At 38.8% G+C, this 22258-nt stretch overlaps 1 protein-coding gene across 8 annotated transcripts in view; it reads left to right on the top strand.

Moving 5' to 3' along the window:
• Positions 1-7163: 7163 nt before the first annotated feature.
• The window catches only part of MYRIP (myosin VIIA and Rab interacting protein), a 253560-nt gene continuing 238465 nt past the window's right edge, over positions 7164-22258 (top strand). For 7 of the 8 annotated variants that reach the window (XM_035316293.1, XM_035316302.1, XM_035316297.1 and 4 more), the window contains exons 1-2: positions 7790-7994; positions 18410-18559. In XM_035316293.1, the coding sequence (XP_035172184.1) occupies positions 18450-18559 (110 nt within the window). In that variant the 5' untranslated portion in view covers positions 7790-7994; positions 18410-18449. Of the gene's footprint in view, positions 7575-7789; positions 7995-18409; positions 18560-22258 lie in introns of those variants that run through there. The other variant, XM_035316294.1, reaches the window with a different exon arrangement.

Below are 22258 nucleotides of genomic sequence, written 5' to 3'. Positions count from 1 at the left end.
TTATGGCCATGCTACTGCCCATGTGTGTTTAAAGTAATCAGCACTGTTGTTTTTTGTTTGTTTGTTTTGGGGTGGATTTTGTTTTTATTTTCTACACTGTCAGAGTCCATGCTTTTTCTCCTAGGACAACCAGCTGTCAGTCCTGCTGTGCCCTGCTATGAGGAGTCACAGGCATCTTTCTGGTCCTTGAGTTGTCTCCTCAGCCAAAAGCAAAGACATCTGAGTAATCCTTCATAAGGATGACCACAAGAAATAAGCTTAAATCAGCCTCCAAAGTAGATGTCAGGAAAGAAAGTCTGATTTTATCAGGAAGACCATTGGATTAAGACTTGGCTGCAGAGCCTTCTAGTCCTGACAGCACCGCATGTGAAAAATGAGACAAACATTCTCCATTCTAGACCCTATTTCAGTACAAATCATGTATAATTTTTATTGACTTTATTAATATTGCACAGATATCTTATTTGTACTCTTTACTCAGCTTTCTTCATTACCCCATGGCCTATATTAGAGATGCCACTGAGGAGAACGGGAATTGGCACCCATAGTAAATTAAACTATTTGAGCTTTACAATTAGAGACCAGTCTCTCCCCTTAGATTCCTAATTTATTAATAGATGTGGGTATTTCAGATTTTTAAATCTCAGTGATTGTATTTGTATATATTCACCAGGAACTTGAACAAGGAAATGAAGTTCAGTATATAAATATTTGTCTAGAATGACACATCCTGTTAGTTTTAGAGCTGATCAGGGAAAGAGGGCATGTTTGATTTGTTCCTGGGTGTATGGAAGTGCTGGTATACTCCAGTTTCCAAACTGGAAAGGTGATTCTTATATGAATTATAAACAATGAGAAACTCCTGAAATCTGTTTTGCAGTAAGATACTGTTAATTTTGGCAAAGTTAAAGGAGGAACAAGGTTTGCAGAGATATTTGTAGCCTTGCACAAGGATGTATTTGTGCCATGTCTGTAGCCCTCAATGAGGACTTAGCTAAGGTGAAAAAAACTGGCATGGTCTTGTCAGGCACAATAATTTTAAAACAAGATGGGAAAGTGTAACAGCTAATGTGAGGTACCAAGGCAAAAAGAAAAACAGAAGAACCTCCTGTGGATCTGGGACAATCCCTGGAGGATCTGATTTGCATAAAACCACACAGTCATTTCAGCAGCTTGCAACAAATATAATCCTGCTCCAGTATGTCCCATGCTATTTTGGGGTTAAGTAAAGTAAGAAGAATTTTTTTGTGTGTGAGAAAACACCAAGGAACAAACTGATTATACATAATCCAGGGAGGGGTATTAGAGCATTCATGTGGTAAGCTCTTTGAAACAAAAACAATATATTTTCTATGGGTTTGTAAAGAGCACATTTCAAAGCATACTGAGAGCATAATCAGGGCATATGAGCAGTTGTGCAAGAATATGTCAAACAGTAATGTCATTTCATGTGCCAGCATGTGACACCTTTATTTTCATAATACTTTGACTCAGCTATTTTCTGCAAAGGGGTTATGGCATGCAACCATCTTTTAATTGACATAACTATTGCTGCTATGTGTTTGTCTCTAAACTTTGGGCTTTGTGACAAAGCTAAGTAAATGCAAAAGTCATCACAGAAATAATTTTTTCTTTTTCATTTTTGTTTTAATAACTCTCTCTGGTAGATGCGCTGTGAAGAAAAGTTTCTCCATATCTGTTAATACAGCTGGGTAAATCTTACCTGTCAGTGCATCTAATTAATATAGTCTGGGATCCTGACTCAGCAATGTTCATAAACTAGACTGTGTTGTTCAAAAAAACATGCCCCACTGTCACCAGGCATTTTTACTGTTTACCAAATCAATTTTTTCAAAAATCATGTGGTAATAATTCTGAAAAGATGAATATCACAGAAGACTTAGATATAAGATAGATAAAGAAAAGTTTTATAATTGTATAAATACTTGTGTGCATGAAAACTTACCTATCTCATACAATGGCCTAATGGGAAAGAAAACAATGAGCGAGCTCACCTTTTCTCTGTATCTGAGAAGTGGTTAAATTCTATATTGCCCAAATAAAAGGTTGGAAAACTCTGCTCAACTGGTTTTATTGACTCTATTCCCACACAGAATTTAATGTCAGGATTAGGCTTTATTTCACACAAGAATTTCTGAAAATTACTCAGAATGTACTAAAATCTAATAAGTTAATAAATGTTATTTTTCACTAATCTTATTTAAGGGAATTCAATGTTTTTTGTATGCTCTGGGATTTTAAGACTGTTGATATGGATTTGGTACATTACTGCTGTGATTTTGCTTGTTAAATATAAGCAGGGGATTGATTATACAGTGTGTAATCTTTGCATATGAAGATAGATTGTATAGAGTTACTATATGGGGGGAAAAAAACCTTCTAACACCACCATCTACATTTAGCAGCTTTAGCCAAAGGCAGTTGGGATGATGACAGCTTCTAGAATTTCAAATAATTTCAAATAATGAAAAAGCTCCACTTATTTGAATACGAAGAACATTTCGTAGGTCTTACTAAAAAGTAACCTACTTGACTGTAGTCTGGCTTTGGGCATCAAAGGTGGAAAAAATCTACGTTTAAATCATATGAGCAGTTTGACACTGCTAGAGAATTGAACCAGTAGTCTAGGCAGTCAGGCAAAGAGTTTTTAGATGTTTTTGCTTTGACCCAAAGTGTTACAGCCACCTGTTGATTCCGCTACAAAGAAACAAACAATGTTAAAAGAAAATACCTATAAGCACAAGAGGAACAAGAACTGAACTAATACTGGCTCCCATTTAGTTAGTGTTTGAATCCGTGAAGTCAAAGTTGACTTAAGATAAATACAAATATTTATTTATTTTTTTTTTCCTCCTCATTCTTCTCCTGGCCACCATGCAGCTTTCTCTCTCTCTTTTAATTTGTAAACAAAACAACACTGAATTTTACAAAAGATTCTACCACACCCTCAGCGCAACTTTGCACAGGATATAAATTAAGCTCCAAAGAAAAACTTCAGTGGCCATCTTCCCTGGTGCTTCTGCTTGTCCTTGCATTGCTGAACAAGAAGGAGTTAGAGCAGGAAAGGCGGGACTAACTGGAGATAAGCATGAGTATAACAACCCCTATGGATGAAGGACACTTGCCATGTGTATTTCAGCCACCATCACAAAATGAAGTACATACTTCAGGGCAATTAGAGAACCCAGCACAACTTTCTAAAAAAATTCTTTTTCAGTTGCAGAAATGTAAGATGTCTTACATTAATCATGTACTTAATCATGTCTTCTCCAATATGCTGGCAGACATAACGGAAGAGCATTAACGGAGTCTTCATTTCACTGCATGCAACACATTCCCTCAAGACACCTTCAAGATTTCGTTTATACACACTATATGAATGAGGAAATCTACTGTAACATCAGCATTCTGTTCTCTTCCAAAACCTTTCTTCCCATTCGGATTCTTCTTCCCTATAATCATGGGTAGCTCTTACCACCATTTTTGTTGCTCTGCCATCTTTCTTACTAACTACTATTCCTGTTGTTAACTCTTAGCTGACCACAGAGAAAAAACAAAATGACACCATCACAACCACTCACCTCTTTACACCACTGCTGATAACAACAAATCATTTTGCTCTGTCAGTTACAGCTTGTCTCTTTCTGTTCTCATCCCAGTTTTGAGACTCTGGTAAACTTGTTTCTTTTCAAAGTGTTAGCTTGCCTAAGTTCTGCTGCTTGTTCAGTAGGAAAACTTCTTCAAGCTTTCTTCTTTACTAAAATATGTATATAATCTTAATTCTGTCTTCTCTCGTCTTTCCTTTTTCTCTGTTCACACTCACATTGTGAGGCTCATAGGGCAGGGAACATGACTGTGGGCATCTCTGAAGAAAAGTCATGGCAAAGTGCCCTATGAAAGTGTATGCTGTATATGGCTTATATATTTTTAAAATTTTGTCCGTTATTCTAAGCTCTTTCACTTTTTTTCCTATTTGCCCATGGCTATGAATTACTTAACTGGTTTAACTGAGTTATCCTAGTACACCATATTGCATACTTTATAAAATCATTTTTATTTATGCAGTTATTTGATACCATAAGGCAAAAGGTTACAATGGCATCCAAGTTATTACTATGAAATTACTCTTCACTATGTTTTATGGAAATACTTTGAGGTCTTAACAGATCTGTTGAAAGCAAGAGAGGCTTAAGTACTTATTACTTTCTTTATATTCTGCCCTGAGATAGCAATGGGCTGACATAAATTCATAATTGGTCCCTGTGGCTGACACAGTGACTTGTCCCTGTCAAACAGGTACTGTCCCAGTTTGCATACCCAGTATCCTTACTCTGTTTGCCTAAGAAAGTCTACCTTTGTCACAAAGGCTGGAGACACTCAGAAAGCAAACTTTGCAAGTTTGGGACCCTTTGTCTTATTAGAGATATGAACAATGTCAGGAAGGCCAAAAACCTGGCCCCTGTCTCATTGAAATGAATGTAAATCAGAAAGTTCCTCTGAGGTCAGCAGTCACCTGCTGGGCCACAGGACAGGGCCAGATGCCACCAGAGTTCCCTTCCAGTCCCTGAGTTTTTTCAGATGGGACACACAGGAAGGAGACTTTGCTCTACTCCCAGCTCTTCTCCTCATGTGGGATGGGGCAAGGTCCTCTTCCTGAATCCAGGAGCTAGATTGTCTTTCCCCTCCAGTTTAGACACAACCTTTTGATTTTCAGAACTCTTTGCATGCAATTATTATTTTTTCACTATTATTTTTTATTTATTTATTTATTTTTTCAGAAAAAATACCTTCCTACATGCCTGGAGTATTCTGTGATTGTCAGCAAAGTCATTTATATAATGCAGTGTGAATGCGTTTGCTAACACTCTCTTTGCATCCCATTGTATATCCTCTGAGTGATACCAGTGTAAATTTCATTCCCTCCTAAACCTATTTATTTGCAGGTTTTGTGATAATCGTATGCTGTTCAGCAAAAGATGGACAGCCTGTTGGTCAGGCAGTGCAGCTTGGGGAAAGGCTTAGGAACAGTGTGTTGGTCACTGTGGCCCCATATGCATGTGTAGCTTATGCCAACACCAAATGTAGTTCAGAGCTTTCCAAGGAAAAAACAACAGTTTATTTCAATCTACATTTGGATTACTTTTTTTTTTTTTTTTTTCCTTATAAAAAAGTCTGACAAGAGAAACTCACCACCAATAAAATACTTATTTTCTTGTCCTGCACCCCATTATTACTAGATACACTATTTTTTTACAAGATTTTTCCATGCTACGGCTTATATAGATAGCACTGTGTGGTTGTTGTACATACTGTGTGTACACACTGTGTGGTATGTTGATGCATACCTGGGGGTTTGACCACTTTTTCAGTCCTCGCCATATGGAGATTATTGTCACTCAAAAGATTGCATGACCTGCAACAGATTGAATGACCTGTTGTGAAGGTAAGGAGAACTGGGAATTTCAGAGCTATAGGAAGTGTCATAAACATACAGTGCATTCCCCTTTCCCTGATGACCACTTCATTGCTTCTGGTATCCCTTGTACCCCTCCATGCTGTCTCGGTTTTAGCTAGGAGAGAGTTAATTTTCCTCCCAGTAGCTGGTAGGGTGCTATGTTTCGGATTTAGGATGAGACTAATGTTGATAACACACTGATGTTTTACTTGTTGCAGAGCAGTGCTTACACTAAGCCAAGGACTTTTCAGCTTCTCTCTCTGTCCTGCCAGCGGGCAGGCTGGGGGTGCCGCAAGAGCTGGGAGGGGACAGACCCAGGACAGCTGACCCAAACTGGCCAAAGGGGTATTCCATACCATCTGACGTCATGCTAAATAATATATAGGGGTGGCTAGCCGGGGTGGGAGGCCAACTGCTTGGGAATAGACTGAGCATCGGTCAGCGGGTGGTGAGCAATTGTATTGTGCATCACTTGTTTTGTACATATTATTGTTATTATTATTTTCCTGTCCTAATAAACTGTCCCTATCTCAACCCATAGATTTCAGTTTTTTTTTTTTTTTTTTTTCTCGTTTCTCTCCCCCATCCCAGAGAGGGAGGGGGGAGGGTGAGCAAACGGTGTGTGGTGTTTAGCTGCTGGCTGGGTTAAACCATAACAGGAGTGCATAGAAAAAACATACTGGTTACTATACTAGTAGGGAACATATGATCCTCTATCCTAACACTTTGCCTCCAGTGCAGCAGAACATGAAATAGTATAGGGAAAGGTATAAACTCGCGTGTATCTAATTGTACAATTTTGAGGCAAGGGTGAAACATTATTCTTGAATTCAACATTAATATTAGCTTACTAGCATGAGTGTGAGGAGTAGCCACACATTTCACCTGTTTGATCTAATGGTTATATAATCATGGGCATTATATTTAATTGATGTTGATAGCAGTTTTTAAAACATAGCTATTTCAGTGATTCAGCTAGAAGTATAAGATTGGAGATGGATTTCTACCCAGATATTTTTTCAATTATTAAAAAATGCTTGGTGCACATTATTGATTACTATTCTGAAAAAGGCAATGGCTGACCTTTAGTTTTAGTCAGTTCCTGATTTGTCCCCATGTCATGTTGATCCTGAAAAATGTTATTGTTGAAGATGATTGGTTCCTTTTCTAGCTTTTATTTAAAGAAGTAACATTTTGTTGTTGTTGTTGTTGTTTTTCTGCTTGGGAAATACCCAAATATGTACTTATGTATATTTATGTTTGTGAAATACAAAACACTATTTGATGCAGAACAATTCCTGTAGTATTTTTACAAGTACTTTTGAAAATGAATATGGTGTCTGTCTCATAGAGTGGTACCCACTTTACTAACTTAGAAGCATAAGTTAAAATAGAAATAAACGTTTGATAAACCAGTTTATTTTATGGTATTATTTGTAATGAAATATTATTATTAATGTAAACAAAAATATTATCCTAGAAAATATTTTCCTTGAAAACCTGCCAAGATTTATTGAATACATGTCTTGACAAAACACTTCAACTGAGATCAAATAAAAATGTACCTCGCAGTGAACAGCTGTAGCTATTTTAAAATGAAGTAAAGCAAGCATGAAGAACAGGGGTGAAAAATAACATAACAGGAAAAGTAATTAGCCCGATGCCATGCAATCTGCAGTAATAATCCATGTACAAAGCACGGTCGCATTACAGCAGTGACACACTGATCACTTGAATGGATGACGATGGCACATCTTCATTAGGATTCTCCAGAGCACTGAATCCCTACGGCAGGAGCTCTGTTGGTTTGTACTTCTGGCCTCATTTTTGTAAGACACGTCCACGCATGGCCTGTGTGCAGTACTCCCAGTAAGGCTCAAACAAGCACCACCTGGCAGCATCTGCTTCCCTTCCCCTGCTATATTTGGCCAACAGGCTCTTTCGCTGTGGGCAAGCCGCCAAGATGACCCTCTGCGGTCATCTCGAACGCGTGTTTGTGGCAGGATGGGGCAAGGGTTATGAGACCATGCTACGGCACGGCCAGGATCGCTGCTGATCCCTGGGCACACGCTGGAAGGAACCTTGAGAAACCCGGAAGGAGCGGAGGCGGGCGCTGTGCTCGGATCCCCCAGAGATACGGATCACCGACCCCAGCGGTGCTACGGAACTTGCGGAGACCGTCCCCGCTCCGCACTCGCGGACCCCATGCCTGTACCCGGCACCCAGCCCCTTCCTGCGGCGCCCCCCCTTCCCCCCCTTCCCCCCCTTCCCCCGGTCGCCCCGCCTCCACCCCGCCTCCCGCCCGGCCCCCGCCCGGCCATTGGCGGCGGCGGCGCCCGGGCAGGTGCTGGTGAGCGGTGGGGCCGCAGCGCAGTAGCGGCTGCGGCTTCTTCCCGGAGTGGGGTGCCCGTGCGCGTGTCCGGCGGCTCCCCATACCCTCCTCCGGCGGTCCGCAGTCCCGCCGACGTGGCTCTGTGCCCATGTTGCCGGCCGCCTTCCATCTTGCTGCAGCCCCCGGGTGAGTACCGCGGCGCCAGACACCCCCGGGGTGCCTGCCGCCGCCCTCCCTTCCTGCGGGCACCGGCGCTCGGGGATGCGCGTACAGGGAAGGAGCCGGCTCGGTTTCATCGCTAGGCGGCTGTCGGTGGCGCTCTGCCGGCGGTACGGCTGCTGGAGCGCGGCGTTGTTGTTTTTCTTAATGGGGGATTTTACTCTTCGTTAACTTCTCCAAGAGCACCGAGGGTGTGGGTGCGGCGCGGCGGAGGCGCTGCCCCTGCCTCGTCTCCCTGCCGGAGCATCGCTGGTAATGTATGCCTCGGGGTGAAGAGCATGCGTTTTCCTAGTATCAGGGTCAGTTTATCGTAGCTCCCGAGGAAAATACCATATGGCTTAGGCTGACTTTTCGTGGGGAATCTAATTAACTAGGGCTACGTGGTATGCTGTGGTTTGTGTTGGGTTTCAGTTTAATGTAACCACGTTCGATCATAAAATGCCTTGGAATGCACGTACATCCCTCCTGGAGCATGTTCCCGGCAATGTTAGCCTTGTCTGGCAATATATATGTTGACAGATGGTGGGTTTTAGCCTTATATGTACCGTTTTACTGTTTCCTGCATTTCTGAAGATGTGGGTAGCTGTCATGCTCTGAAGCCTGGAGTTCTTTAGAATAGGCACAGCAAAGATTTGGGCAATAAATGTTTTTACTCATTGTTCTGATAACCTTTTTCTGGAAGGCTAGAAAGAGAAAGGAGGGAAAGATTGTTTGGTTCTTGTATTACCATATGTATCTCTGACTTTGAGGGAGCGGTCATCAGGCTAAACAGGTTTGTTTTTTTTTTACTTGCTTATTAATGGTGGTAGCAGTTCACCGTGAGCTGCATTGAAACCACTGACTGTCCCTGCAGCTAACTGTCAAACCATAGTGCTTGCTGGTCACTTCTAGCTCTTCATGTAGTTCTGTTACAGCATAATCTGAGAGAGTTATCTTCTACCAGATCTTTCAGCCTCCTGCTTTACCATTACTCAGGTACCAGATTGGACACTCAGGTTTAAGGCATTGGTACACGTGTGCTGATACAAAAATGTATGCAGCAATTCCGTAGCCTTCCTGTGGAATTTGTTAGATAGCTTGGCACAACACATATAGCAGACACAAACAGTAGAGTATCATTTTCAACATCTGCAATACATGAATTGCCTGTGAGAACTCTCAGAAGTCGATTCTACCCCAGTCGCCCCCATGATGAGAGATACTTCATGAAGAGCTCTGCCCCCTGTTATAGGACTTACATCTCGAAGCTGCTTCTGATTCACGTGACACAATACTGTCCTTTCAGACAGGTTAATGCTTTTTAACAGACTGCCTTCATCCTAACTAGTGCTGTCTAGGGGTGATACAAGATCACACTCTAGAGCAAGACAAAAGCAAAACTAAAAATTCTATTTATTTTCCTGAGTTTGTTTACTGCTTCCAACCTAACCTGATGAATATAGCTGAATGTATTGACAGGTGATTACTAAACCAGGCTTTTTCGTTATATAGGGTGTACCTGACTTTATGAGCATGGTAAGAATTTATCTTTCTCACTTCATAGTTGCAGTAAACAGAACACTTGAAGAACTTGTCCTTAAACAAAGAAAAAAGTCCCAAACAATGCTTGGCTGATGCCAAAGAAAGGCTGTATATACCAAAAGTACTATTGTTAATAAACAGCGCAACTGTATGACAATGTGGCTCCTTTGTGTTGCTGCCAACATTAACGTGACCTATAGTTATCAGACTAGAAACTGCAGTTTGGCAGTGTAAACTGCCTTAACTTGCCCTCAGAGAGTTGGATAAGTAGAAAGAAACAAGTCAAGCAGAAATCCATGAAAACCAAAGGGACGGTTGGACTTGAGGAGGATGGTAACTGCTGCATTTCAATGTGGAGGGAAGCACACTGCATTGTTGATCAAATTATCAAAGAAACTTGGCCTATATATAGTATAAACAGGAAATTTTGTAGAAGGGCTAAAAAAGTTTTCAAGCCATAGTCTCGTTTTACGCATATCTTTGTGAGATTGGGCAAAGATGCATATCTCCAAACTTTATTGAGAGGAGACCTCGATTTGACATTTTATATGTGACACCCACACTATTAGGGTCTGTCATTCATGTGGTGTAAACGAGTTATGACCTGTTCACTACCTAACTTTCAGTAGAAATTCGTGTTACCATGTTTCTTTGTTTTTTAAGAATGCTTCAGAAAAATGCAGCATAATATTTTTCTGTAACTTTATTTTCAGTAAATAAAGTTCTTCAAATTTCTATGTCCTGAAAACAAATTAATAAACACTGTAGTGGAAAGCAGCAATGAATCGCCTAACAGCATTAGTGTAGTATAAGTAGAGTATAAGGACCACAGTGGCTTGACTGGTCATAGCCTAACTTCAGCATTATTGCAAGCACAGGCTTTTAAATTCTTATAAATAGTATTATAGGAACACATTAATTTTCTGGGCCAATATGCATTACATTTCAACAGCAGGGCAGTTCTGATTTCTTACTTTCTTTTTAAAAAAAATTATTTCTGAAGAATGTTATACTAACAAAAACCTTTGTTGTGCGATTTTGTACTGACCCACTAGCTCCTGAGCAAGTTCAAGGAAACAAGACCTCCTTTTACTTCCTATTACCTGTGATTACCTGTGTGCTTTTTTTTTTTTTTTTTTTAACCTATTGATGGTCATAAAACAAAAACTAAAATTGATGTTTGGTATTCAGATTATTGCAGTTATTTCCTGGTTGTTTTAAGATAAAATATTACTGCAAGAAATTAATTTTGGATTGTTCAAGGCAAAGTACACCTTCAAATAAAATATCGCCTACTGAAGTGGATGAAAAAAACACTGAGGAGATTAATCTTTCGAACGAGACATTTTTATTGGCGTTGTCTCAAGTTGACTCATGGTAATCAATTAAGTAGGCTTTCTGAGTTCTGCTGATGTTGGCTGGCAGGCAGGGAGGCTCTAGCTTGCCCTACCTGCTGAAGACCCAAGCTCAAGTTCTGCTACCTATACTTCTGGAATAGCAGTTCCAAAAAAAAATCTTCTGTTGCAGGGAAGCATCCAGAAACAGATGTTGCTTGTTGATGGCAAAGAATAAGCAGGTAACTGACTTGATCCAGAAACTGTGGCTGCATTAAGTCTGTTCAAAGGGTGTTGAGGTAGTTTACTCTAGGAAATGAGATATAGTCTCTTGTCATTGCAATCTGAAATGTAGAGCCTTGTCCAAAGGCTGTTGAAGTCCATTGCATTCCTACCAGTTTTAATAAGTCCTGAAGCCAGGAAACCACCTGAAATCTTTGTATTCTTTTCTTCTTTAATAACAAAACAATCCCTTATCAACACTGTCAGCCCCCTTGCATGCAGAATAATATGTAGATCTGCTGTTGTAAACCAACTTCCTGTTCCTGGGGAAGACAGTACATAATCTGTTATTTTCCTTCTGGAAAGGAAAGAAAGCAAAACATGTTTACAGCTTGAGGAGTAAATTATCTGTTCTGCTCTTGCAATGAGGTGTTTTCTCTGAAACTAATACAAGAAGAACTTCTTTGCTTATTAGGCATTACCTCTGATACAGAAGGTCACTTTAACATGATTTTCTTCTCTCCCTTTTTGGGCTGTATGAACAGGATGTTGTGGCACAGTGTGGTTCAAATAGAAAAGTGCTGGTGGTTTGTGCTATTATTGCTAATTGCTGCAGTATGGATGTGCAGCATATGATTTAAGTGCTGTTGACAGAGCTATAGGTAATACTGTCCTGGAATACCTCAAGTTGCACAGTGTACTTACTTTTCTAACCATTGTAAATCTTGCAAGAGGTTTATTCCATGTCCCTCTGCAAAGAGAACTGATTCCCCCCCCCCACCCCGGTCATCCCCAAGACTACTTAGTGTGCCTTTCTTTCAACACGCACAACTAGCAGACCTAAGTGCTTCGACATCTATATGACAAACCACAAGTAGGCTTTAAGTTAAAAATTGTCGTGCATAAATTGGAACAACACCAGATTTTAAAAGCAATTAAAAGAGCTTTCAGGAGGATTCTAAAAGATATACTTTGAATTCTACAATCTATTTCAGCTTTGATCTAAAAGTCAGTGCCAAAACTTGTCCATATGTTGAGTAACATAAGAATAAAAGTAATAGATTGAGTCCCAAATCATGAAGAAAACAATTCAGCTCTAGAGGAAGGTCACACTGATTATCCTCCCTCCTTCCACTTTCTCTTCTAACATTTAATAATGAGGCTTTAGATTCCTCTTCCAAGTTGGTCATTAATATCACAGTTCAAAAAGAGGGCAATCAATGGAGGAAATACTGTGGACTTGGATTCTACATGTGATTAAGTGGTCTGCACCTCTTTTGTAGAAGTATGTTATCTACGTAGTTGTGGTAGCTGAAAAGTACCTAAGATTATGCTTTCAATTGGGAAACTGGTGGCAATGTTTTATCAAGGTCCATAAGACCCATGAAGGATACTGGATAATCTAAAAAGTTGGAGAAGCCAACATAGGGAACTAGAAACTGTAATTTTCTAGGTATTTAAAAAGCTGGTGCTCATGTAGGAGCATGCTTTTTCAGTATACTGGTAATGCTGCTTACAATTTTGAGAGTAGACCTTGATAAAGAGAACAATAAATAATAATAATAAAAAAGGCAGGGGGTAAAAAAGAAAAAAAAGCAAGTTAATTGCGTATAGAGGTGTCCCAACTTGCCCCTAAAGGTGGTGGCTTAATAATGCGATTGTTAAGTTGACCAGATAATAGTCACTGTGAGACCCAAGAAGGATGGAATAAAGGTGTTTATGTGCTGTCTGGTTGATTCTCTAAGCATGTAAGAGGATGAACTCTTTTGCTTCCCTAATCTAAAGAAGCAGCGTGGCTGCTCCAGTTTGGAGTCAAATATGAGTGAGCCAGGAGTCAAAACATGACTGTGAAGTTGGTCTTTGACTACAGCAAATACCTGACTGGGTTTATACTTGAATGTAAATGTTCCTTGTTTGTATAAACTAGAGAAGTTCAGGCTTGTACTTATTGACCAGATTAACAGGGTAACTACATGTTGTGCCATGTTAATGTGTAGCCAAGCTCACATCCAAAGCCAATGTCTCTTCTACTCCACACTGTGCTTAGGTCCCGGTGTCAAATCTGTGGTGACAAACTAAACCATTAATGCTCCCACCTGAAAGATTAACCCAGCCTCCAGTTCAGTGTTCAGAGGCTCTTTACAGCTTTGGCTTTATTTTACTCGTTTTATATCTCTTAACAAATGTTTATCTAAAACATTCAAAGACAGCCTGCTTCTGAAACCCTTTCTTTCCACGTGTGGTGCATAATTTATGTGTCGACTAGCTGCAGTTCATCACCAAGTCCCAGTGAATTGGGACACGTGGCTTTACAGATGTCACTCTTTGCTCTGCTGTAACTCTTAGTATTCTTGTTTGCTCTAGCATAAATCAGGGCTAGAAGCACTTTCCAGGTGTCAGGGTGAATGCAGAAGGCACAGCCTTATGACTTTTTTTTTTTTTTTTTTACTTTGTTCATTTACTTGCTAATCTGTAAAATGCAGTCATTTGCAGTGGGTTTTCCTGTTAGTGGTTTGAATTAGTCATGATTTACTGTATTAAATTTGTTTTCACATCTGGCACTACTAGAGAACACTGTCTTACTGTGGCAACTGCTGCTGGAAGTAATTTCTTACTCTGAAAACCCAAATTTCTGATTCTAGTCCTACAAAATGATTCTCCCAGTCAAAGATTAGTTCTTGGTTAAAATTTAATGATATTTGGAGGAATGATATTTAGTAAGAGGGGTGTAAGGTGTCAATTAAAATAACATATGGTGTGGGGGCAAAATCCATTTTATCGTGTAGGGTATTCAAAGTATACCTGTGGTGTGTTTACATATTGGTTGATCTAGATATTTTGGTAGCGAACAATACACTTAATTGTTTACTTTTGTAACTTATATAGGTTTCAAGTTATGATGAGATTCATAATGCATTATAATGAGTTTCCTGTTTTATTAAAATGCAAAATTAAATTCCAATGCAGATATGGAATGTGTGGTGCTTCCAGAGGTCTTACAAAAGCTTCACTTTTCCTTTCAGTGTTTCCTTTCCTAGATTAAAGTAATGAATAACTCAGATGAGAGATCTTACCACTGCTTTATATAGTAACGATGGTTTGGCATCTTGAACTTGCAAGAATTGCCTTCATGGATCTATGTTTTCTTGGCTAACTTGTTGAATTTTTTTCTTTAGGATGCTCCTATGTATCTGTTCTTTCAAATAGTGACTTCTGTGGTTCTAGAGAAAGTGTTTAACTTTAAAATATGTTTGTCACGTGCCGCTTAGCAGCTCGAATGGTATTGGACCTTCTTCATCATTCAGTTTTCTCAGGCCTTTCAGAAGATGGGATGTTAGCATCTAAAACAGGGATCTGCACAGGGATATTCTGAATTGTGTTCGCTCATATGCCTTTCTTCATGAATGAATTTGGTATTACTTTCTGCAGAGTTAAAAGCATACAAGGTGGAAAATGCTTCTGTTTAACCTCTCTAGAGTAGATATTTATGTCCCTCCCTATGGAAGAGTATCTATTTGAACATTCCTTGGCTCAATGTGGTGCTGAACCTGAGCCTTTTTCCAGGTATTACTGTCACACAGATATGGCAAGTTTTCCCATCTTCTCTTTCTGTCTTTTAAAACAAGATACAAACTGCCGTAAGTTTTCTGAAGGAACAGAGGAGGATCTGCTCTTTCTTTTATCTCCCTGCGATCTTTGTAGCGCACTGCATGGCCATTGGTTGTGCAATGCTGAGACTGGCAGGTGTCATGGGAGAAGGCCTGAGGAAACTGACTGATAAAGAAGTTACTATATTTTCATTAAACCTAAGATGAGGACATGGAGAATAACATCCTTTTTAATGACATCTTTGTTTTATGTCTGATTTTAGCTATGGCACACCAGATACAAGTCCTCATATTGAAGTCAGCTGGACCATACTTAATTTTTCAGCTGAAGAAGTGGCTTTGTATTTTCCATGAGTTTATTTTCCCATCTCATTATTTTGGGACATTAGTTTGTTTCCAGTGAAAATGAAAGAATATTCCTAGTGCTGTTTACTGCAGCATATAGACTTTAAGTCTTAAATTTTAAGAATTTTCTGACCAATTCTGATCATGCCTCATCTTAGGTTTAATGATATGGTTGAAGTAACTTTGGACAGTAGTGTTCTTTAAATGTTTTCTTTTGGATAGAGTCTGTTTTGCTCAATTGTGTTGAGATAATTCCAAAATCAAGAACTTTCTTACACTTTCAACACCTGGGGCTTATTTTTGTCAGCAAATAAAGTGTGTGCCATCATATGCTTTAGATATTATATATTGTATGACATTTACACTGTCAGCAAAAGGTTATTATACTACATTTGTTTCAATGTGATTACTTTGGAACATACATTAAACAAAACTTTTATTATGATTATTTTAAATACGGACTACAGTGAAGGATCTCTGCTGTGTAGAAAGTACTTGTCTTCTGTCTTGTACATGTTAAATGGTCAAAATCTTCACCTTTAAGGCTAGAAGAAAGATTTCTTATGGTACTAGAAGGCTTCTGCAGAAGCTGATATGATGCCCAACTATAATGACGAGACAGATTGAGCAGGATTACTTAAGTCCCGACAGTCTGCAGGTGTCAGGACTCATAAAGATGTGTTGGTTGGTGACAGAGTCAAAGATATAATTGGTAGCATGCTTTTTCTTCTCAAATTTCTACCTGGGAAAATATCTGAAGTAGTAAAGTAGCTGAGCAAAGCAGTAAAGCTCTGGTGTTCAGTTTGTTGAACTCTGAAACTGAGAACAGGTGAGGGAAAGGTATTTTATGTGAAATACTTCAGTTGCAAGTAGCTGGGTTGAATGAGTTTATGAGATTGGCTCCTCCAGTATCACATTTTATTAATGCGTAGTAACAACATTTCAAATCAAAAAGGATACTGCATTGTCAAATTGCATGAAATCTCAATGCAAAATTGCTCGTAAGTGGAAAATGTAGGGCATTCTTGTCTGCAGTGCCAGGGTGTTGGAAGGAATTCTTCCAGATGCACACTGTAAGCCCCCTTGAAACATCTCTTCTCCAGGCTGAACAGTCCTAGAACTCCAGCCTCTCCTCACATGAAGGGTGCTCCAGCGCTTCACCATCTCTGTGGCTATGTGCTGAGTTTGTCCCAGTATGCCCCTATCTTGCTTGTGCTTGGAAGCCCAGAAGAGGATAGTGTACAGCTGCAGCCTTGCTAGTGTGGATTTCTTCACTGCAGCATTAAAGTAAATAGATATCTCCGTTTTACAATACTCAGTATGACCATTTGCATAATTAACTTTGTAATGTGGCTTTCTGTCATACATAGGATCTGTTTTAATTGTTATTTGGTACTTAAAAAAAAAGGGGGGGGGGGCTTGTGGGTTTTTCCTCCCACCCTCATGTAATGCCAATCTTCTGTTGAGACTGCAAGTCCAAGCAGCTTAGCTCTCATATGAGTGACTAGGAAATGTATTACTTGTCTTCATTTCTTGTGTTGATGCTCTTGTCTGTTTTAAAATGCAGAAATGTTGTTTGCACTTCTTGAAAAACATTTTATTTTGGTTTGTCTCTTTTGTTTGTTTAGAAGGGGCTAATTTCAAGAAATGTTTTCAATGTGGAAGTTTTAATTAGATTTAAACGAGACTGTAAGTAGTATTAAGTTTAGAGTGTTATACAAACAATACACAATCAACTATTGTAAGCCTAGGCTTTCATGTTCCAATGTGTTAATTTGTTGAGAAGTTTTCTAGGGAATTATATTATTCACTGAAATTTCTCTGAGAGCTTAACTCTTGCATTCAAACTGATATTTAGTAAAGAAGTATTAGTAATGAAGGCACACGTGAACAGCCTCATTCAAGTTATTTCAATTAAGGCTAGAAGTTGTTTTAGGCTGAGAAACTATTTGGTGGGACTTGTTTTCCTGGTAACGCTATAGAGAGTTTACCATTGTATATTTCCATTGCATAATCTGGATCTACTGAAAAAGATATTTGAGCATTGTTTATAAATATTTATATACTCCTGTGATACTCCTACATCAGAGGTGATTTGGCAATGTGAAGAAAAATAATTTCCTGGGGGAAATAAAACAAAGCAAAAACCAAGTTCTTTAGAGGTTAATGGAATACTGGGATGCAGACTGAGTCTTCTATGTAAATAAAATACATGAAAATCAGTATGTATAGTATCTGGTGACTCTAAATAGACTTGAGATCAAGTCTTCACCAACCCATAGAAATCAGATGTAGAGGGTCGGCACATGTATCCCAGGACTTACATGTAATTTTTCCCCATCTAATATATGCTGGCAATCAGCAGGTGAATCAAACAGATGCTAGTCTGTAAAGGTAGAACATAGTTTGTATATATCACTTTATTACTTGGAACGCTTACTTGATGCTAATATTTACCTCTTTTGTACAGTATAAGAACTTTTATTCTTAATTATATATATATATATATATTGAGGAGCTCATAAAAGAATTATGAAAACTGTGCTGTTTCTGAAACTGTAACTTAATGTGGACATGGATACCTTTATGATTGCCCAAATAACTCTGTAAATCAAATTGTAGAAATTAATTCTTAGAGCTGAGTTTACAAATTTTCAACACAACTAGGTCACAAGAAAATAAATTGGAACAAATTGATGGTAATTCATTAATGAAATAAATGGACTAAGCTCTAATTCAAACTTCATAATACCTTCTATTCACGCATAACATTGACCACTTTTTTATCCAGTTGCCTTTCACAGGAAGGGGAAACAATGATACTGTAGTGGTAGGGACATCTAAATCTTTCCAGTAGCTCTGGGAAAAGTGTTTGAAATGTCTATGCTTACTCTTTTTCTATGGTGTTTTAAAATAATTCCTGATCCTTAGTTGGTAGTACAAAACACGTGTGATTGTTAAAGAATAATTTGTTCTTGGTTCATGCACAGTCTCACGGGTTGCATTTTGCAAACAGTTTTACAATCTGCTGACATAAAATCTTAAGAAATTTCTAAACCTAATTTCAGTTCAGTCATTTTAATGTATTTCTTGTTGAGGGCAATATTACAGTCTTCTCTCAATATTTAATATCACAAATAATAGATCTTCTGCATTTCATTTTAAAATTGAAGGTGATTCCTTTCAACACATGGGACTTTAAAAAAAAAAAAGTTCTGCAGTGAATCATCTCTAATATTTATGGAGAAACCTTCTTTGTGTTGCGGAGAAGTACCTGTGATTTTAACACAATCAGGGAAAAATATCAGTACTTTCAATTTATGTTGTGTTTTGTTCATGGTTTTGTTTTCAGATATTCCTCATAGTTGTTCACATCCAGTGCAGAGTATATAATGGGGAGAAAACTGGATCTTTCTGGCTTGACTGATGAAGAAGCTGAGCATGTGCTGCAGGTGGTTCAGCGAGATTTCAGCCTTCGTAAGAAAGAAGAAGAAAGGCTGAGGTAAGATTTAAAACATGGTTAGAAATATTAGTTGTTTTGGACCATTACGAACTGTTCTGTGGGGAAGCTGGAGAACACAGCTGTTCTGGACTATTTTTCTTTTATTCAGATACTTTGTCTATATGCAAACATCTGAAGGTGAAGAAACTCAACCCATCTCTTTCCCAAAAAATAAACAGTAGGATGCTATCCATTATACTGATAACTTTTTTTTTTTTCAGTTATCCAAACACAAAATGATTGCAAGCAGAAACAACCCAGAATAAAGTAAATGAAACTCAGTGCAAGGTAGCTTTTGCAGCCCTGGAACTTCTGTGTGTGACAAGGGGGGGGCTACTGGCAGAGACATGAATTAGATGCATTACTTTTCCTGTAGCTTCAACAATATATTATTGAATTATTTCTTATTTGTTTAACACCTTCTTTGAACACATTGTAGTATTTTATTTTTTTCCCTGGGACAGCCTAAAGTCCCCGTCCATAGTTAGCAAATGCATGTTCTCTTATACTACAAATCACAGATACCTGCTTCTTTATCATATAGTGATATCATATTCTGAAGTCAGCAGAGCAGGAAGATGACTGAAATCAATGTGAAACTAGGTGTATAAGTTATGCACAATGGTGAACTGAGGGGAATCCTGTCTTTGTCACTTATTTTCTGTTATTTTCTGAAACTACATGGTACATCATGAACAAGAGAAGACTTGCAGCATACGCCTGATTAATTTTTAATGTGCTGTAATAGTTCTTGCTTGGATTGGTAGTGCAAGCTTGCTGCAGGGAAGAAAGACTGGATGAAGAAGGCATTCAGAAGGGTTTTCTTGTCTGTTTTGTCATGGGTTGTACTAATTTATTTATTTATTTATTTCTAATTTTTATTTATTTATTTTTTAGTCCTTCACAGTAAAGCCAAGAGATATTACAGAGGCAGGTTAAGGAAAGTGAGTACCGGGGCTTTCTCTTGCCTCATTTGTGTGACTTTTGTTTTTTTTTTAATCTTACCGGGAGCAAGCATACAACCGCTAGCAAGCACTGGGCATCTTGCCTATTCTATACAACTAGAACCTCTACTGAGAGAAGGACAGGGGAGGATGTAAGGCACGCCCACAGAAAGTTGATCAGAAAGCCTTGATAGATGGTCTTGCTTTGCTAGCAGGAGCTGAAGAGTCAAATAACATGCTGCAGGAACTGAAGTTTATCTTTATTCCCAGCAGATGCTTTTAAGGCAGCTGTTTCAGAGCTAGACAGCAATGTCTTCTACAGTATTGCAATTGTTTACATGTTCATTTATTTGTATGCATTCTGTAAACAAAATGATATAATGAATGTGTGGAGACAGTTGCATATTTCTGTAGTTCCTTAAGATGTGCTTCCTTAGATGTGCTGCTAATCAAATGTGTCACCTTCCTAAAGCATAGGTAGTAGTTCAGAGCCTGGGGAAGTTTGACTTTATACATCTTTTGAGAAGAACTGAAGCAACGCTGCAACTCTGTGAAAGTTGGGTTTGGGGGGAGTCAAAGGCCTTTTTTTTTTTTTGTCTTGTTTTTATATTTTTATGAATAAAACCTGTGCACACTGAAGTTCTCCTCCCAGTAATATAATTTCGTCATCCTTCACATGGGTGCTATGTAAATACTGAAATGAAATGTAACATATGCAAGAAGACACACTGGTCATTTGCATTTTCTCCTGCAAAGCTGAGTTGAGCCTCTACAGTGAGAAATTTTAGCAGTGGTTCTCTAATTTAAATCTTTCTCCTCACTTTGTGTTAGTGTTATCAGACCAGCTCCTGTATATTTTGTGGAGTAAAAATAGTAAGATAGCAATAAGATAACTGCATATAGTTAGTGATTAGTGTGGTTGATTTGTCATGCCTTGCTGCTTCCTGTCAGTGCAAGTTTTTTTTTTCAGCCTGATATCAGATCAATAATATTTACTATTCTTTGTTGCTTGTTCACCCATAATCTTTCTATTTTGATTGTGATGGTTCTGTTCTTTGGCAGTAGTGCTATGTTTGTATTTACTTCAATGTTGGTGTAATCATCCAGAGTCATTGAGGCTAAAATTACAACACAGTCTTGTAAATAGATGGTCCTGGTTTTCTGTGAATCAGAAGTGTGCAAACCAGGCAGATCTGGCACAATTAGGTAGGTGATCAGTTTGAGTTGCTTGGCATACATGCTCTTTACTGGGTTGTGGTAGTACTGCTTCGTGTACTTCACCTCAACAGTAGAAGTTCTACAGGCTGTTGGCTACTGGGATACTAATTATTATAATTTGCTTTTAGAGTAAATTTGCTGCACATGCCAGTGGTTTGTTTTCTCATGGACAATCTATTTTTAATCATGAATTTCAGACTTCATGTATTTGAGTGAGCAAAGAGGAAGATTGGACTGTTATGAGGGTTGAACTTTTAATGTTTTGCTCTGTGATTTCTGTGTCATGTCTGCAGTTTTCTTTTTGAAAAGAAACAGCACAGGAGAGCTTATAAGAGCGTATAAAGCCGAATGTTTGTTTGTAAGATAGACCTCTTTACACAAACAGTTGTGTGTAAAAGAGATTGAATGCATTGGCTGTAAATGGAAACAAATAAAAGGCTACAATCTTCCAGATCATCCAGATGCACTATGGTCTGTGCACTAAAGATGCACTATGCACTGTGGGCAAAACATATTCCCACAATGGTTTTGTTTTTATGGTACTGTTATATTTATCAATGTGCTAGTCCATTTGTTTCAGGTCAGGACTGCATTGAAGTAAGAATGTTTCAAAAAGTGAAAGAAGAATTTACAAGAAAAAGTGATGGATTTTCTTACTGCTTGGAGCTGTTCCTAACTTGTTATGTTTTGTCCATGTGGACAGATTGAAGGATAGCTGTCATTCAGGCTGATACTGAATTTACTATTCAGAATAACTGTAAAGGGGAAAAAAGAGGTGTGGGAAAGGGGGAAGGGGCTGAAGGGGTTCAGTGAGGCAGGAAACTCTCAGTTCTGATAAGGTGCTTTACCTGTCAGCAGCTGCTTTGCTTCAGGAGGCCATGGCCTAACCCACATAAGCAGTATTTCTATAAGCGTTTGGTGACAGATGTTCCCATCCCCATACTGAATACTAAATCAACTATGTGTGTGGTGGTATCCTCATGGTAAACCATGGAAACTTGCATGGGGCAGGGGTGGAAAATGTTTCTGTGGGGGTGAGGGCATGGGTCTGCCTGGTTTAAACCACTGGTCTTAATCATCTGGGAGAACAGAATTACAAGGAAAAATTACAGACCTTCTGTTACCACATGGACATGTCATCATAAGCATGTTAAGCAACTAATATGTTACATGGGGTCACCAGGACAGCATGAGGGAAGTATTGTCAGTTGACTGTCACCCAGAGGCAGAACACAGTGCCATGTTGTGCCTGATAACATATGTCATAGCTAGCCGGTGAATATCAGCTTTGCTGTCTTTATGCAGTTACATTTTCAGCTGTGGTAAAGATGTATTTCACTGATCCATGATCAGATCTCCAGTATTGCTTTATTTGCAGAAAACGTTACATGTATGTGCTCACTAGAAGGCCTTCTGTATTCTGGTTGTCCCGATTTTCTTTTACCCAGAATTGGTAAGAGACTAGAATAGAGCCTTGTGTGGAAGAAGATGAAACCTTTTAAATTAGGTGTTGTTTTTTTACCTACTTTCTTGTCTC

The sequence above is a fragment of the Oxyura jamaicensis genome, chromosome 2 (genome assembly GCF_011077185.1).
Source record: "Oxyura jamaicensis isolate SHBP4307 breed ruddy duck chromosome 2, BPBGC_Ojam_1.0, whole genome shotgun sequence".
Lineage (NCBI taxonomy): Eukaryota > Metazoa > Chordata > Aves > Anseriformes > Anatidae > Oxyura > Oxyura jamaicensis.
This window is presented reverse-complemented; position numbering and strand designations above follow the sequence as displayed.